This window comes from Columba livia, chromosome 3 (assembly GCF_036013475.1).
Source record: "Columba livia isolate bColLiv1 breed racing homer chromosome 3, bColLiv1.pat.W.v2, whole genome shotgun sequence".
In the NCBI taxonomy this organism is placed as follows: Eukaryota; Metazoa; Chordata; class Aves; order Columbiformes; family Columbidae; genus Columba; species Columba livia.
Genome location: NC_088604.1, coordinates 87,740,759 through 87,753,305, shown reverse-complemented (window position 1 = coordinate 87,753,305; position 12,547 = coordinate 87,740,759). Strand labels below are relative to the sequence as shown.

The following is a 12,547-nucleotide window of genomic DNA, read 5'->3' as shown; positions in this document are numbered from 1 at the left end:
GTCCCTGTAAAGACAGTGTATTCCTACTGCTAAAAGGCTCAGGATGAGAAAGGCCTTTCCTAGGTAGATACCAGCTAATTGCAGTCATTAGAAGCAACGTCCTTAATGCTTTGCTATTTCTGGTTTCAATGGAGTTCTCCAGTTAAGAGCTGAGTGGTTTGCTTTCCGCTCTCTCAGAAGCATTAAGAGAATAAAAGGCTATTAGGGACCGCACAGCACAGGTGTTTGGATGGGAAGGGTACTGGTCCCTGCAATGCACTTGCAAAGTCTTTGTCCCATGCCTGGGTGGGGCAACTGCAGGACCATCCAAGAGGTACTTGTGCTGCACGACCCTTCTGTGGCTCTGTCACAGCTGCTAATGGGATGCTCCTGCCCTTCAGCCTGTGGCTTTCCAGGTATACTTACTCCAGAGGAGAACACAATGGAGCAGGACACTTCTAGAGTGACAGACAAATGGAGGGTGGGGGGCTCCTCGTGAACAATGCACAACCAAATTAGCCAGGCAGTGATAGGCCTTTTGCTTACAACGCCTGCTGGAAGAGCAAGGGAGGTGCCCAAAATCCCAAATTCCCCAAACACCTGGTCTCCATCCAGCTGGGAGCTCTCAAACCTGCTATGGGCACCGGGCTGACTGCAACCACGTCACAGATTTTTGGCACGATGCCTTCAGAAGGTAGCTACATACAGACATCCAGGGTGCACGCTAGGACAGGAGGAAAAACCATGGTTTGCTGATTTGGAGGGGCTGGTAATCAAGGCAAGCGCAGAAACAGACTGCCTGGCTGCACGAGCACAGACACAAGCCCCATCTGACAGCTCTTTGCTAAGCCCTCCAGGGAACCAAAGGCAGGGCACTATTAGAAATTTAAGGGTGATATTACAAATTTGCCTGCTGTTCCCACCCTTGAAACATCCCTCCTGCCTCCCTGCAACTCGCGGTCACAGCGGTGCCTGGAGAAGAGACGCAGGGAGGAGGAGGACAGGCAGCTCTCCAAGACCGAACACACACAAAAGCTGCCTCAGCACACCCGACGGCGATCGCAGGTGATAAGGTAGCCGGTGCCACCCCGCAGAAACGGGTCCACCGACCCCCGTGGTGCAGAAATCGCACTGCCCAGCAGCGGACGAGCCGAGGGATGGCGGAGGACGGGCACCCGAGAGGCGGCCGAGAAGCCCCCCAGACCCGAGCCGCCCCGCTGCCCCACAGCCCTGGGAGGGGGAACACGACCCGCTCCGCAGCCGCCACGCCCGGCGCGCCCCCCGCCCCGCTCCGCGCCGCGCCGCCCCAAGATGGCAGGCGGCGCCCCCCCGCCCCAGGCCGCCCCCGCTGCTGGGCTCCGCGCTACGGCCGCGCCGCCCGGCCCGGCCCGCTCCGCCCTCCGGAGGCCCGAGGCACGGATGCTGACCCCCCAAGCCGACAACCACCGAGGCGACGGGTTGCGGCCCCGAGCCCGCCTGGCCTGGAGGAGCCGGAGCCGGAGCCGCAGCCGCCGCGCGCCGCACCCCACCGCAGCGGCGGCTTGCTTACCCCGTGTCAGGCGCGGACTGGGTCCTCCGGGGCTGCCGCTCCGCTTGGCCCTGCCGGGCCGGGCGCTGCGGTGCCGCGCTGCGCCGCGCAAGGGAGGCAGCGGCGACCGCCCGGCTGAGCTCGGCTCGGCTCGGTTCGGCTGGGCTCGGAGCGGAGCGGGGCGGAGCCCCGGGTGGGCGGGGCGCGGAGGCGCCGGTCCCGCACGGCGGTGGGTGGGGCCGGCGGCGCTTGCGCGCGGGGCGGCGGGCGGAGGCCGCGCGTTCCCCTCGGAGGTGCGCGGTGGGGGGCGTGGGGAGGCCTGGGGCTGCGTTCTGTGTGGGCGGGGGGCTCAGGCGGCCCTGGGAGCGGCGGCGGGCCGGGGGGGAGCGGGCGCCGGGTCGGGTAGCCGTGCGGCAGCGGGCGTCCCGCCCCTGAGCTGCGGCGCCGGCGTCGCGGGGCCTCAGGCCTCCCGGGCGGGGCCGGCCGCGGCCTGCGGTCCCGGCGGCTTGTGGGTGGCCTTGCCCCGCCGCCGGGCCGGGCTGCTCCTGGGGTACTGGCTGTCGCTCGGAGCTGCTCGGGGCACAGGCCGGTGCCCCTTCAGTCCCCGGGCGCTGGGCGAGAGCGGGCCGTGGCCACCGTGCTCTGGGTGGGCCCTGCGGCGCCCGCCCTGTCCGGGTCCTCCCTCCCCTCGGGCACCGGCTCTGCTGCCTGTCCCTCGTAAGGAGCCGTTTGCAGGCGTTGCTGCTGCTCTGTGCAAAGGGCCTGAAACCTCTAAACCTTGAGTATGCTCTAAAAAGACTGAGAAATGCTGGCCCTCAAGATGGCATGTGGGTTGAGCAGCACACGGCAGGGCAGATAGTTGTGACATCTTGTATAAGCAGCTGGGAGCCAGAGCCTGTGTGTCAGCTGCGCACATGGCACTGCTGATGGGCTGATCTTGCCTCTCTGGCAGACAGCGGCCTCTGTTCCTGTGAGGCTCAGCCTGTGCACCAGCAGTCTGGCCTGGAGGAGGAGGAAAATGCTCTCTGGCACTCCTGCACATGTGTCCTTCAGAGCCTTTCTTAGCTTCAGAATTCATGGGGGGATTGTGCTGTTGGGATTATCCTCGTGTGGGTATGAGTAGTCATGCAGCAAAGTTGGACCAAAATTCTTGCGTCCTGACAAATGCAGCATTTACTGGTGTGTGTCACAGGGACTCAGGAAGTGTGGGCGCTAGTCTGTGCTTTGCTGGTTATTCTCCAAAAAACTCTTTCGGAGGTCCGGTGAGTAAGGGGATGCAATTTGGGGAAGCAGACTGCGTGACAGGTTTCTTATAAGGGGAAAAGACTTGCACGTTGTAGTAAAAGCACGCGTGTAGCCAGCCCTTATAAAACCAGGACATGGATGCTCATCTGAGCTGCATTCACTTGCCTGGTTCAAAAGCTTCTCAAGCTGACATGGAACAGTCTTGTTTGGAAGAAAAGAAACTGATTTAAGGGAAGTTTTTGAGTGAAAAGCAAGGGTTATTCCAGCAAAGCTGCAGGTAGCCTTTGTGTGCCTAACCTAGGTTAGGTTTCTCTTAGGCCTGAGTTCTGTCTGTATTGGGCATCCTTTTCTGGTGTAACTTTATCAGGAAGGCCTAGAGCCACTATTTCTTTGTTCTGTGAATGACTAGCCTAGGTCAGTGGTTCCTGAGTTTTTTTTATCGTTGAGCCACAGTTCTCCACCTTCTCTTCCTTCTTGCTTGTGTCCTTTGCCCTGCCACAAGTCCCCCTGGCATGGTTACTGCTATCTGGTTTGTGATCACAGCTTGGTGCTTGGGACCTGGTCACCCAGGTTGGGGCTGGAAACCGATTGTGGTCTTGTGGCTTGGTACCTATTGGCCTGTTACTGAGACCTTGGTACTTTTAGAAATGGTAAAGATACACTTGAGAGGTGATAGCACAAAGTTATGGGAATGTGGGCAGTTCTCTGAATCCACGTGTGATTCTAGAAGGCAGAAGCAGGGAGGGCCCTTGCTGCACTTCAGTCCCACAGCCTGTACCAGAGCAGAGCTTCTGGGGTTAGGTACCTTCTCTGCTGCTCCTTTCCTTTCACCTCGCACAGGAAGTTTTCCTCTCTGTAGCTTAATTTCCTGCTGGTGCACTGGGAATAATCCCTTCCTATTTTATTACAATGCTGTGAATATGACTATATGGATAGTTTAAGGTGCTTGGATACTAGAATGATAAGAGTCATAAGTACCTTGGAGCTCGGACTTGTGGATACTTAAAATGTCCAAAGTAAGTTTTCCATTAAAGGTATTCAGCTCTTTTTTTTTTTTTTTTTTTTTTTTTTTTTTTTTTTTTTTTTTCCAAAATCTGCCTTTCCAGATTTTGATCTGGAAAATGTGCTCAAAATTGTTAACAGATGTACCTGTAATGAGTTTCTGTTGGTAACATAGATCAATAAATATCCTGTTTAATAGCTAATCCTATTCATAAATGGATTTTGAAAAGACTTAATTCGTCTTGTGAATCCTAGCCTTTCTGGCTGTCATTAATGTAAAACCAATTATGTCTTGGTAATGAATATCTTGTGTATTTTCAACACACACAAGCTCTTAATCACATTGTTTCGTGTATGAGGAGAGCTGTGAATGGATTGAGTCCTGTAGTTCACAGTTGGCTCTTGCAGCTCACCCTGGCAGACGGTCTATAAATAAACCTGCAGTGGCAGAGTAGGGGTTTAGGTATTTGCATCATGCATGTTGTCTTCGATTTATTTCCTGTGTTTTAATGATAGATGACAGATGCAGTTCAAACCTTTGTGGTGCCTAGAGCATGGCTGTTTTGTTCTCTTAGAAGGATAGAGGAGATATTTGCCTCTACTGTTTGACTGTGCAGATCAGGTTACAACTATTAAAGTGAATAATATTTTTCCCGTTTTTATTTGGTATGTTTGACAGCAAGCTTTGGGTAGTAGGCCTCAGCATTTGTCGTGCAACATCCACTGGTTTTCCCTGGTGCCTGTTTGTGTGGATGAGTTACTAGCAGAAAGAAGGAAAAGAAAGAGCCGCATGGTTGTGGAACTGCAGATCTTGAGGGCAATATAGGGAGCAGGTGTTATTTCCAAAACTTTTGATTAAAAAGGAAAGTACTACTGGATTGCTAGGTAACAACAATATTTAAAAGTACTCTAGGATGCAGGCAGGCTAAGAATGGCACCTTGACTGTTTTTTAGTGTATAAACCACTGCTAAAAACCTGGTCAGAGCCATTGTACTGGCCTCTTGAGTGTTCAGGCACAGATCTTTTTAGTGTTCCCATGGCTGCGTTTATAGTGCAGATTCATAGAGACCATTCTTGTGGAGCACATCAGTATTTTTGCTGAAATGAAAGAGATGCTTTCATGCCCAAATCCCCTGGTGTTTCTCTGGGGATGCTGTCACGACGTGAGTCTGGGTTGGCAGTGAAAGGAGAAGTCCTGGTCTTGTGTTTTGACATATTCCCTCACACCAGCATTTTTGCAACCATGGGATGAGTCGGATCAGGGAACTGATCTAGCTGAAAACTGTGACTGATTTGCATGAATGCTGGAGCCAGCATAAGGGAGGTGATGGAAATGCGTGTTGGGGGGACACAGGGCTTCCTTTGTTGGTACTATGTGCCCTGACGTTGCTTCAAAGTGAGTGTGTAATCCTGTTCTCTTTATCTGGAAGATGTCCTTGCTTTGTGTCAGCTCCTTGAGGTGGTCTACTCACGTGTTTGCATGCATTTGAGGAAAATATTCTATGTGGCTCGCTTCTGTTAGCTGGGATGAAATTTTCCAGAACTCCTCCTTTCAAAAACCACTCAAGATTGCAGTAAATACATTAGTTCTTTAATCTCAAGGAAAAATGGTGAAGGTGGTAGCTTTAGTATGGCACTTGAAAATGGTGCAATAGGTAAATAACTTCCAGAGGTTTATAACTGGTGAAGAGTTCCTTTGTTGTACGGTGTTGGAATTTGATGTTGGTCTGTTGGATTGAATGGGGTATGGCTGAAGGGCCCTTGAGAAGGGAGTATTTGCTGCAGCAGCTTATTGCATGCTCAGGCTTATTCAGTGAAGTAGAAATTGGGTCATTTTTACGAATATTTGATTAACAGTCTCCTTCACCCTTTCTGAATCTTACTCTGAACTCAGTCTGAGGCCTGTGCTAACTTTTAACTGATATGGGGAGCAGAGAGAAGTAAAGAGTCTCTGCAATTCTGGTTTTAAGGAATTAGTCTCTAATCATGAGAGAGAGCCACTGCTAGAATTTAGGGGCAGCAGGGCAGGAGTTGCACAGAGGTTACTCTGCATGGTTCTTTATCATTGTTTTGGTGCAGCTACCTGTTATCTATGCTATATCAATAGTTGTATTTGTGTTGGGCCTTTCATTTTAGGACAGTGTCTGTTTAAATACTGCTCTTGCCTGGCATGAAGAACTTGGAAATTAATCCTTCTTGAGGGGGAGATTGGAATAGATGACCTCCAGAAGTCCCTTCCAAGATAATTCCTTGGTCAGGAGTGTATTAGTGACTAAGTACTAAGCAGCGACGGTGTTTTGCCTGTCCAGGGTATCGCAAGGTGCACTCCTATCAGTTGGGCAATACTGACAGCAGATGTCTGGGAACTCCCACAAATCTTCCTGTGTTTGAGGATTATGGGGTTACTCTTCCCACAGACGTCTGAGCACTGCAGGCTGCTCAGGGACAACCCTGGGAGAGCCACCTTCAGAAGTAAAGTCGGGTCACTTGTGTTCCCTGTGCCAGTGCTATGTGCAGCCTCCTTGGAGCCTTTTGAAAGCCTCCTGGTGTGAGGCAGCGTCAGCGCTGGGGAGGAGAGAGGTGCTGGTTGTGCTGGAGCCGATGGTTTTCTTTGCTTTATAGCGGCTCTTCAGATTTGGCACCAGCCCGGAGTGTTTGTGTGGCAGCACCCAGTGTGGCAGAGTGGCTTCTCTGCCCTTTGGAGTTTAGTTTAGTAATTAGCCGCTCCTCAGAGGGGAAAACTGAGGGTGGAGGAGATGAAGTGCCCTGTTTACAGCCACAGAGGGAGCAAGTTGAGACTGGGTCTGGTTGAGGAGCACCTGGAGACAGACCCAAGCTATTGGGTATGTGTTTCTAGCAGGGAAGCTGGCATGTTAGAGCAGCTGAAGGTGTGATTCAGTCTAGGTGAACCCACTTGCACCCTTGCATGCTTCATGCCACAGGTGCATTCCCTCCAGCCCAAACCATCCTGCTAATTGGAAGCATCCCCCCTGTTTACTCCGTTCCTAACAGGATGCTTCATACCAAGTAATCAATCATACAAAGTTTCTTAGCTTGTGACACATCTTAATGTGCTGAGGAATAATTCTTAGCCAAGAAGGGGGTACTGAGTCATCTGGAAAAATAAACAGTCCTTGGATGCTTAACACTGTTGGTGCTTCTGCCGGTAGTTTTGTGACTTCAAACCTTCACTGCTGCCACAGGGCAGAAACAAACAGTGACTCCTCTCTGGAGTGTGGAGTGAGCTCAGAGTTCAGGCAGCGCTGTAGGCCTCTGACGCACGGCCTTACGCACAGCCAGCTGTGCTGGTCGTGGCCTTGATGTCCCTCTGACAGTGGGCAGAGCCCGTACCCGTCCGTGCCACCAGCCAGCAGACCTCTCCTATCGGTCTTCTTTAGTGGTGAGGATGAGCAGCCTGTCCTTTCCTGCCATCAAGGCCACCACACCTGCCAGGGAAATAGAGGCAGGGGCGTCGGTGGCAGATGAATTCCCTGAGAAGTGTCCTTCAAAGACAACAGGGAGGCCAATTTGTTGCTGCTGGTTTGGGTTTTCTAGAGGGATCCAAAGCCTCTGGAGGAAGTCGGAGCAGTGTTACCCACCAGGTTTGAGTTTCACACGGGAAACAGTAGTCCCAAGTGTAGAAACGGGACACAGGCTGTCCTCCCTGCCAGGACGGGCTGTGGGCTTACAGCAAGGCAGAGTAGTTGAACTTGTTTAGAAACCCCAGCAGCAGCAAGGCCTGGGTAACTGGACCTTGATTGCCAGCAGCACTGTAAACACACAGGGCCTTGTTCTCGTGTGGGTCGCACAGATAGTTGAGGAGCTGTGGCAAAAACACAGCCTTCTTGGAATTGCCTTTCAGAGAGGGAGCAGTACCGGCAGGCTCTGAAGGAAAGCTCCAAATTCATTTGGAGATCTTCTACCTCATGGAAAAGTGGCTTTGTTTAGCAATAAATGCAAGCTTTGGCTATTGCTGATCTCTTCCAAACCTGTGTGACAGGTGAGACAGTTTGCCACATGTTGTGTGCTTTGCTCAGGGAGCACTGCTACAAAATTGCCGTGGTGCACATCTCCAGAGTTTCTTGTCCTGCTATCAGGTAATGCTTGCTCTGTAAAACGACTGCAAATCCTAAAAAAATGCATCCCCAAGAAAGCAAACACACTGGGGAGAAAAAAAACCAAAACAATAAAGAGTGAATATTTAGCCAGGGCTTTACTTGGTTGTAGTAAGGACAGCTATGGCATTGCCTGTCAAAGGCTTTGTGGGCATTTTTTTTTCTTCCTGGAGAAGTTAGGTCAGCTTTGGTTTTAAAATAAAAGTTAAGAAAATGGCTTTACAATGTACTGCTACAGTTTGGCCCTGAGCTCATCGAAACTGGCAAAGGGAGATAGAAGGTCAATGTATTTTTATTGTTTACTCTAGAAGGAAGTGGAGCATGTATTGCTTACACTGCCAAGGCCTAAGGAAGCAATGTCACACCATGGTAGTTGCAGTCTGATGGAAAGTCTTAGTTTTACCTGAGCTGGCCTGAAAGAGGACTGGCTCTAGGTCCATGCTGTTTTATCCCTTCACGTGGATCTGCTGGCATGGCTGCCTGGGTCATTGCTCCCTCACTGATGTCTGGCAAGAGGATCTGGGTTCAGCGAAGCCTTTACAATTGTGAGTGGAAGCTGTTCCCCGTCAGTCTGAGAGAATGAGGTGAGGGAAACCCCATAGATGTAGTCAGGGAAGAGGAAGTGGTGAACTCGCTCAGAGGTTGCCCTGTAACCCAGTGCTGCTGCAGGTGGGGGGTGGTTCGTGTTGGCTTGAGCGAGCATCATAAAGGTACAGGGAATTGCTTCATCTGGGTGGCCTTAACAGGGCAAGGTTGGCATAGGTGTGATTCTGGTCTCTAAACACAGGCTGCCGAACACCTTGTGTATGCTGAAGGGAAAAATGTCCTCACCAGAGGTGTTTGGCTTTGTCCCTCGCCTGGCAAATTGTTTCCTGAAGCTCTGATGCCAGTCTGCAGAGTGTCTCTGGCTTTTTCTTGGTTTTATAGGTAACATTGGTACATTTTACAAGTAACTATGGTAGCTTTTACTGGTCACTGTGGCCTCTAAATTAGAAACTCTGTTCTCAAACCTGCTGGTTGTTACGTGGTTCGCAGTGCCTGCAGAAGGGCCCTTACCTCCGTGCACAAGAAGCTGCAGTGCAGCAGTGCTGAATCCAGCTTTGTAGTATATGCATCTGAATTACGTTGTCTGCTGAATTCAGGCAGGGGTTGTTGATCTGCTTGTAGCATGCCACAGACGCTGTTACCACTCTGTGTGCTGTGGATTGCAACTTCTAAAGAGGTGCTGGGGCTCCAGTGTGTGATTCATGTCAGGGAAAGGAAGCAAAAAAAATTTTGTCCATTTTCCAGAGTTCATAGTTTTCTTGCTTTATTTGCAGAGTGGGTTACCAGAATCCAAATGGCTCTCTTGACTCAGCAATTGGGTTTATCCTTAACCCATCTAAGCAGCGCAGTGATTCAGCGACACTTCAGGTAATTTTCAAATCCTGCTTTTGCTTTTGTCTTCTTGAGAGAATTTCCAGATTGAAAGAGGTGTTGTTAAGTAGGTCAAGTATAAGATACAGTATTTTTCATTCAAAAAGGATAATATAATACAACAAAATTTTGTAGTTGTCTCTTCACAGGTTGTAAACTCAGCCTGAACACAACAACAGATTTCCTGGCAGTCTGAGTGCGGTCTGAACTCTGCATTTTTGTATGCTTGTAAGGAGACTTTTAGGCCTTTGAGGGTGCTGCAACGGTCTGCAAGCAGAAGTTTAAAGTGACTATGTTTCCCAGCCAAGTCCACAAAAGCAGCAGCCAGCCCCTGCTGATGTAAAGCCAATTACATGTTTAAAATTATTCCAGAGTTTATAATTTCAGCTATTTAGAGCAAGAGTAACCTGGAAAAAATATTGCTTTCTGCCTTAACAGTGTCTGTTTTGTTATTTTTCTTTAGGTCCTTGTTCCAGGCTCAAGGCATTTAAAGCTTCTTAAATTTATGGACCTCATGTTTTACAATGCCTTGCACAAAGCTTAGAGCCTAATCCCACGGTACACTCGGTGTGGGTATGGGGAATCTCTAGCATACAGCTCTTTGAAGGGTCAGGTCTTCACTTTATAGGGTGAGAATAGTAATTCACATGACTGTGGTCTAGAGAGGGAATTAAAAAAATGCTTAGGGCTATGTTGTGTGATAGTCCCACGAGCTATATCTAAGTCTTACTGGCTTTTTTTGCAAATGGACTGCATGAGAGCATTGCCCAGTAGACATTTAAAGGATTTATATACATGGACAGTGAGAGGAAGGCCAAGTCCACAGAGGGGAGCAGTGTTACTGGAGGACATCAGCAGTCTTAATGGGGAAACCTTTCCTTTGTGGTGGGCCTGCTTTGGATGTGGTGGATGTTTTTTGCAGAGGTGAGTGACTTCTGAGAGAGAAGAGAGGTGTCTGCTTATAGGGGAAGGCTGGCATAGGCCCCTGCGGGAAATAAGTCTTGAAAGTCAGAACTGGGCCTCTGGAGCAGTTAAGAATAACGTGGACTGATGCAGCCGGCCTTCCCTGACTACATGTAAAAATGTCTGCTGCAACTGATGTCCATCCATGCTGTGTTTGATACACAGGGCGTGCCTTGCTCTTGTTTTAGGCAGCATTGCAAATACAGGTCCTTTGTCTTCAATAAGTGCTGCTGGTCCCCATCGGTCTGTATTTACTGTATGTTGCTGCTCTGCAAAACAAGGTGAATGGTTAGGTTGACTCCATGTGCTGTCTATTTGAGTAGTTCAGCTGACAGCAGCTTGGCATTCCTGCAGCTGTCTGGCCAGCAGGTTTCTAGTATCTTAGTGCACAGCAGTTGTTTACCAGTAGAAAAGATCTTCCTGCTTTTCCAGTTGTCTGTGTTTGGGTGTTCTTTGAGGAGAAGCAACAAATCACTTGAATTTGAGCTTACTGGATGAAAGAATAGCCTTTCCTGAAAGGGAGGTTGAATTTCTTCTCAGTTTTTTCCTGCTGTTACCAGGCATATTCAGAGTCACATCTAACAACTTGCAGTTTATTTCTGTTGTTTCTTACTATTGATAATTGCACAGAGCAAACAGTTACAGAAGAGACTGGGTCTCTCTGGGTTCCTCCCACATGGGGAAGTTGATGATCTGTTAGATTGCAGTTGGTAGCAGCTTATCACAGCCACAGCAGGACCTCAGAGGTCTCACTGAGAGCAGAATAAGACAGGAGACCCTCACAGACTTCACTGATGATTGGTCAGAAAAGTCCTTATTGCTGGGGACTGTGTAAAAAGATTGAAAGAGCCTAACTTGAGTCTCAGCTTCCTGTAGGCTGCTTGTAGCAGAAGCAAGCACTTTTTTTTTTTTTGCTTGTAAATTGAAGTTGAATAGCATCATCTGCAGTTGCTAAAAAGCCCGGTAAATGCAAGCCAGTCTTCACGCCATCTTCTAGTTGTGTTCCAGAGTAGAATGGTGGTCTTATGTTTCACATTTAGTAAAGAGTGTGCAAAGCCCAATGTCACATCTGGCTTTCAAAGAGCACATTGAATGCAGTCAATGTGTCACCCATATGATTTGTATTTGTTGCTGGCGCCTTCTGAGTGGTTTGTGTAATGACAAGATCCTGTGCTGGGTTTGCCCTTGCTCTCCAAGGATTATTGGGAAGATCTGTCTCATTCTTTCCTGTCTTTTGCTAGTATCACTGGAGCATCCCTAGCAATACAGAAGCTCACCCGCGTGCGAGTGGTGGACAACAGTGCCTTGGGGAACACGCCGTACCACCGACCACCAAAATGTATCCACGTGTATAACAAGACCGGAGTTGGCAAAGTAGGAGATAAGATTCTTCTGGCTATCAAAGGAGAAAAGAAGAAGGCTTTGATTGTAGGGCACAAGATGCCTGGCCCCACCATGACACCTAGATTTGATTCCAACAATGTGGTACTCATAGAAGACAATGGAAATCCAACAGGGACTAGAATAAAAACACCAATACCCTATATCCTGCGACAGAGAGAAGGAGAGTTCTCCAAAGTATTGGCCATTGCCCGCAACTTTGTATGAGGGCTAAGACAGGTTTCTGGCAATCCTGTTTATATCCTTTCATACAGTAGCTGTTCCTTGGTCATTCTCTAGGATGTGGTGAAATGTGAAAAAGTTGAGGTTTATCAAGAGTCTGTCTTCCTGTTTAAGAATTACAAACAACTAGTTTAAATATTGATGTATCTTGTTTTTCTCCAAAATAAGGCTGATTTGTTTTGCAGAACTTCTGCAGTGTGCTAGGGAAATGCTCCTTCACTCTTACTGCTGTGATATTAATTTGGCATCTAATCATTAAATGAGAACATGAAAATCCTTCTTGATTTGTACTGCTTATGCTTTCTTTTCCCTAGGTTTGCCTTTTCCAATTCCCAGGAGCAAGACACAAAGCGCAGTCCCTGGCCCAGTGACGCTGGGGTCTACAAAATGGATTCACGTGTAATGGAGTGGCAGAGAGATATAATGAACTATTGGTGCTTTGGGCGTATTCAGTAAAAGGATTACTTTCTACATCTTTACCTGAGAAAAGTCTTAAGGAGCAATATGAGGCAGCAGTGTGCCCAGGTGGCCAAAAAGGCCAACAGCATCCTGACTTGTATCAGAAATAGTGTGGCCAGCAGGACTTAGGGAAGTGATTATGTCACTGTACTCAGTGCTGGTGAGGCTCCACCTGGAATCCTGTGTTCAGTTTTGGGCCCCTTGCTACAAGAAAGA

General features: G+C 49.2%; 2 protein-coding genes across 4 annotated transcripts in view; one reads left to right on the top strand and one right to left on the bottom strand.

Moving 5' to 3' along the window:
• TMEM63B (transmembrane protein 63B) overlaps window positions 1–1,673 on the bottom strand; it is a 47,520-nt gene extending 45,847 nt beyond the window's left edge. For all 3 annotated transcript variants that reach the window (XM_065058102.1, XM_065058101.1, XM_065058103.1), the window contains exon 1: window positions 1,529–1,673. The gene's annotated coding sequence lies outside the window, so the exon portion shown is untranslated. The remainder of the gene's footprint in view (window positions 1–1,528) is intronic.
• Window positions 1,669–12,151, top strand: MRPL14 (mitochondrial ribosomal protein L14). Its single transcript, XM_065058127.1, has 3 exons — window positions 1,669–1,800; window positions 9,190–9,283; window positions 11,491–12,151. The coding sequence occupies exons 2-3, from the start codon at window positions 9,210–9,212 to the stop codon at window positions 11,855–11,857; spliced, it is 441 nt and encodes a 146-aa protein (XP_064914199.1). The 5' UTR covers window positions 1,669–1,800; window positions 9,190–9,209; the 3' UTR covers window positions 11,858–12,151.
• The last annotated feature ends 396 nt before the right edge of the window (window positions 12,152–12,547 follow it).